The sequence below is a fragment of the Callorhinus ursinus genome, unplaced genomic scaffold, assembly GCF_003265705.2.
Source record: "Callorhinus ursinus isolate GAN/ISIS: 27379988/994484 unplaced genomic scaffold, GSC_fseal_2.0 scaffold42, whole genome shotgun sequence".
Lineage (NCBI taxonomy): Eukaryota > Metazoa > Chordata > Mammalia > Carnivora > Otariidae > Callorhinus > Callorhinus ursinus.
The window spans coordinates 2097099-2101740 of record NW_027397104.1 but is presented as its reverse complement, the minus strand read 5'-3'; the positions used below and the strand labels follow the sequence as shown (position 1 = coordinate 2101740).

The following is a 4642-nucleotide window of genomic DNA, read 5'->3' as shown; positions in this document are numbered from 1 at the left end:
GTGAGAAAACTGAGGCAGTCGAAGATTAAGTAGTTTGAGATTTCACAGATAGGAAGTGGCAGAACTAGGATTTGAATAAAGCGGTTTGATGCTAGAATCCATGTCCTTAATGACAATGCCTGAAGCATAATTCTGGTTTTGGCAATCAAGACAAAAGGGATCACTAAGGTTTCACTGTTACGAAGTATTAGTTGCCTGGTAGAGGCAATGTTTTGGCTCCAAATTCAGGGAAAAGGCTGTTAGGCATGTGGGGGATGGGAGTTCTTTGTTCCGTGATGCAGTGATGACCTCGGGGTAAACTGCCACTGGCTGAGGAAAATGGAATGGCTGATACAAGGCCTACTTGGGGCTAAAGGGGACACGGAGTTTCTCTGGGGCCAGTTGACCCACGCCCTGGCCTGCAGACACTGTGGCAGCAGCTGCCTCCAGAGTCCAGGGAATCTGGTGACACTATTCTTGTTCATGGTATGGCAGATCCGGAGGTGGTGGCAGCTTGGGAGGTGGCGACAGCTTCAACCCTGGTACTCTGGGGACATGATGCAAGGCAAGGTGGGTGACATGGATGTGCAGCTGGGTGAATGACTCTTGATACCACATGTGAGTTCAGATAAAATATCATTGACATGGAATGACTGTAAATCTTAAATCTGAGGCTGGATGAGTGACCATGGATACCAGATTTGAAGACAGGTGGGTGATTACTGACCCTAGATGTTGTTATGGTAGGGAATACTGATCTCCAAATATGGGCTGGGTAATGGCCCAGATGGGTAAGTGACTACTGACCACAGATGTGGGGCCACATAACTTCCCTCTGGATGTGGAACAGAGACTGAGGGCTTCATGACACACCTTGTGTCTCTGAAAGGTTTCATGCCTGACGTAGCTTTCTCCACTCCACAGGGCCTACCACTTCTGTACCGTGTGGCTTTCCTTGATCACCTGTGGAAGAAGTCAGAGGAGGAAGAAGAAGAGGAGGAAGAAGAGGAAACATCTCTGGATCCAGTGAAGCCATGTTCTCTTCCCAAAGAAGCTCCTATTGGACAGCAAGCCACCACAGCCCCATCTCAACCATCCTGTGGTTCTGAGGACCTCCACAAAGCCAAAGGGACACCAAAGCAAGTACATACACAGACCCCAAGCCCTTCCAGATCCTTCCCCACCTTTCAGATCCTGACCAACCTGCCTGTGAGGCACAAAACAGAATCAGGAAGCTATCTACATCAGAGAAAAAGCCAGCTCTTCTGGGGTCTCCCCTCTTTGCACAGTGAGTCCTTGGAGGCCATCTTCCTGAGCTCAGGTAGCCCCTCTCCCCTGAAGTTGTCTGTTGGTCCTTCTGTCTTCTTCAACAAGCTTGTCTTCCTGCCTAGGTCCAATCTGCTGCTTCCCCAGTATTGCTCCCCAACTCAGCCTCCTACCCATGAAATTCATAATACAGAAGACCTGGAACGGACAGCCCTTGATCCTCAGCAACCTCCTCCTCCATCTTCCCCTTCTGTCCCATCACTACCCTTCCATCTTAAGTCCTTTCCCATGGACCACATGGGAGTCCTATCTGATACTAAGGCACAGACAGAGTGGCTTATGCAGCAGAAAGAGGTCCCTTGGGTCTCTGAGGATCAAGCCCTGCACCTACAGCCTGAACTCCAAAGAACCAGACCCTCCAAGCTCTCCTCCTTATCTGAGGTCTGGTGGGATGTGCCACAGGATCCCAGCTTCCAACAACACATTCTAGATTCACTCTCTGCCTCTCTGCTGTATCCTTCTAGCCTTCTGGGAGTCCTGACAAGGTTTGAGGCCCCATGGAGGACTATGGGGCAAAATGAAGACCCCAAGGCCTCTGAGCCTGCAGTGCCAACTCCCAGCCCAAACCTGGCCTCCCTTTCAGAACTCCAGGAAGTCAGCGCTATAGAAGGCCTGCCTAGATCTAAGGCCCTCTGGAAAACCACAAGGCAAACAGAGTATCCTCAAATCTCTGAGGCCTCAATCCTGGTCCCTTGCCAATCTGTAGACCCCATGACAGAGACACAAGGAACTAGCCCCCTGGGAGTTCCACTTGGATACAAAACTCAGTGGAGAACCACAGGACATAAAGAGAGTTCTCAAGCCTTTGATCCTCCAATGCCAGCTCCCTGCCAACCCTCAGATGCTCTGTCAGAACTCCAGAAAGTCATCCCTGAAGGAGGACTTTCTGCACCTAAGAACTTCTGGGGAACCATGAGTCACAGAGAAAGCGCTCAGACCTCTAGGTCTCCAATGCCATGCCCTTGCCCTCCCCTAGGTCCCCTGCAAGAACTCCAGGGAGGAAGTTCTCTGGGAGATCCATCTAGATATAAGCCCCAGTGGGGACACAGAGAAAATTCAGGAAACCCGTGGGCCATTAAGCCCCCAGCCCTGGACCTCAACCCAGGGCTCTATGGAACCAGCCCTAAATGTGTCCCACCAAGATCTGAGACTCCATGCAAGGGCAGGCAGAGTAGAGAAAATCTTTGGGTCTCTGCAGACCCAGTTTCTTCTCCTAGGCTACCCTCATCTTCTCTGCTGGTGTCCCTAGGAATGAGTTCCCAGGGAAACTTGTCTGAGTCCAAAGCTTTGGGGGGGCAGAGAGAGAACCTCTGGACCTCTGAGTCCCCAGCCCCTGCCCACAGCCTATCTCTAGCTTCCATTCTAGAACTCCACAGAATCAATCCTATGGGAGGCCTCACTAGATCAGAAGCTGCATGGAGGGACACTGAGCATTCTAGGAATTCCTGGGCTCCTGAGCCCCCATCGCTGGCCCTCAGCCCACCCCCAGCTCTTATATTGGAGCCCCTCAGAGCTAGCCCCATGGGGGTCCTGTTTGATTCTGAGGCTAGATGTGGGGACATAAAAAGGAGAAAGAACTCCTGGGCCTCTGAGCTCCCAGCTGGCAGCTTACCCCAAAACCTACATGGAGCCAGATCCTTGGGAGCCCTGTCTAAATCTGAGCCTACTGGGGGGAACAAGCAGCAGAAAGAAACCTGTTGTATTCCTGGCTCCCCACTGTGGGGCCCCAGCCCACCTCCAAACTCTAAGTCAAAGTCTCACATAAGTGAGACTCCTGGAGACCAAAGTACCTGTAAGCCTAAGGGGGAAGCAGTGGAGCAGAAAGACAACTGCAGGGCCACTGAGCTCCCATCCCCAACCCCCAGGTCTCTCTCTGCTCCTCTACCAGATCCACATATTGACCTTGAGTTTGTGTGGAGGAATGTGCAACCAAGAGGGATCCCCCAGGGCTCCAGCCCTCCAGCAGTGGATCCTGTGCAGCCAGTACCCTGGCCTGCCACCTTAGCTAAAGCTCTGAAGACTGAGCCCAACCAGCCTGACTTACCCAAGAGAGATCTGTCCCCAGGGGCTAGGGCAGAGACTCCATCCTCCCAGGGAGAGGCTGTCCCAGAGGTGCCCCCCAACTCTGGGATCCAGGCCTGGCGCTGGAGTAGACAGTTGGAACTCAGGCTGAAAAAACTACAGCAGAACCCTGCTTCCAGATCCCCTGACCCAAGTCAATCGTTTGGCAGCTCCCTTGCCCTGAGCTCCACAACTCCAGGCTCCTGGAGACTCTCTTCCTGCCCTCCACAGCAGAGTCATCCCTCTAATTTGTGCTCCCACTCTTCAAGCTGTCATCCCCCGAAAGTTCACAGCACAGTAGCTCAGCCTGTCCAGATCTCCCACTGTTATCACTCCCACTCTTCTTCCCAGCCTCAGCTACGAGGGTCTGGCAGGGCCGAACAAGGGTCTGAGAGAGAGGAAAGAATGAAGATGAAGATGGTAGCCCAGGTCCCCTCCCAGGGGCCATGTGTACGCATGGAGACTGGTGAGAACTGCTCAGACCTGAGTAAATCCTCAAACCCTGAGGTTCCGGCCTCAGGCAAGAGACAGAACAAGGCTTCAGCCCTACCTTCAGCCAAAAAGAGAGAGAGCCCCAGGAAACCCAAAGCAGGAGACCACAGAAGACGGGATGCAAGATTGGAGTCATCCATAGTTACAGGGAAGAGCCACCCAGCCCAGGCCAGAACACTAGTGGAAGCCCCTTTAAGCAGACTTTCCCAAAGACCTCAGCACAAAGACCAGAGCTCTCGACACATTGCTCTCCCTCAGCAGCTTCACTCTAAGGCTGCAGGTCCCCAAATTCAGCAAGGAGCAGGGTTGGGAGCTGGCAACATCCTGATCCCTCAACATTCTAAGCACTGCCCTTGGGCCCACATGGAAAAGCGTTTCTCCTCCCCCAAGCCTCAGGTTCCCCTTACCAGGGGTCTCCAAAGAATGTTAGCCAAGTTTCTGGGTAAACATGGCCCCTGCCAACCAAAACCAGTAAGAAGAGGAAAGGCTGGTAGTACTGGCACCCAATACCCCAAGACTTGAAGCCAAACCAGCTGTGGGTGGGGAGAGAAATCCTAATAAACTAGGTGAACTAGACAAATCCCTCTCATGTTGTATTTGGAGTCTGGGGTACTGGGAATGTCAGTTCCCTATTAACTTCTGCTATCGCTGTATTCCCTCAGAATCAGAGAACTACAGAGCTCAGGATTTTGCAGGCTTAGCTTTTCAAGCCCTTCACAGATCATCAGCCTGGAGTCCACACATCCCGACTCTACAACAGGAGGCTATAAGGCCAGAACAGAGT

General features: G+C 52.5%; 1 protein-coding gene across 1 annotated transcript; it reads left to right on the top strand.

Moving 5' to 3' along the window:
• Positions 1-318: 318 nt before the first annotated feature.
• SPATA31G1 (SPATA31 subfamily G member 1) lies at positions 319-4442 on the top strand. Its single transcript, XM_025853022.2, has 2 exons — positions 319-549; positions 904-4442. The coding sequence occupies exons 1-2, from the start codon at positions 319-321 to the stop codon at positions 4378-4380; spliced, it is 3708 nt and encodes a 1235-aa protein (XP_025708807.2). The 3' UTR covers positions 4381-4442.
• The last annotated feature ends 200 nt before the right edge of the window (positions 4443-4642 follow it).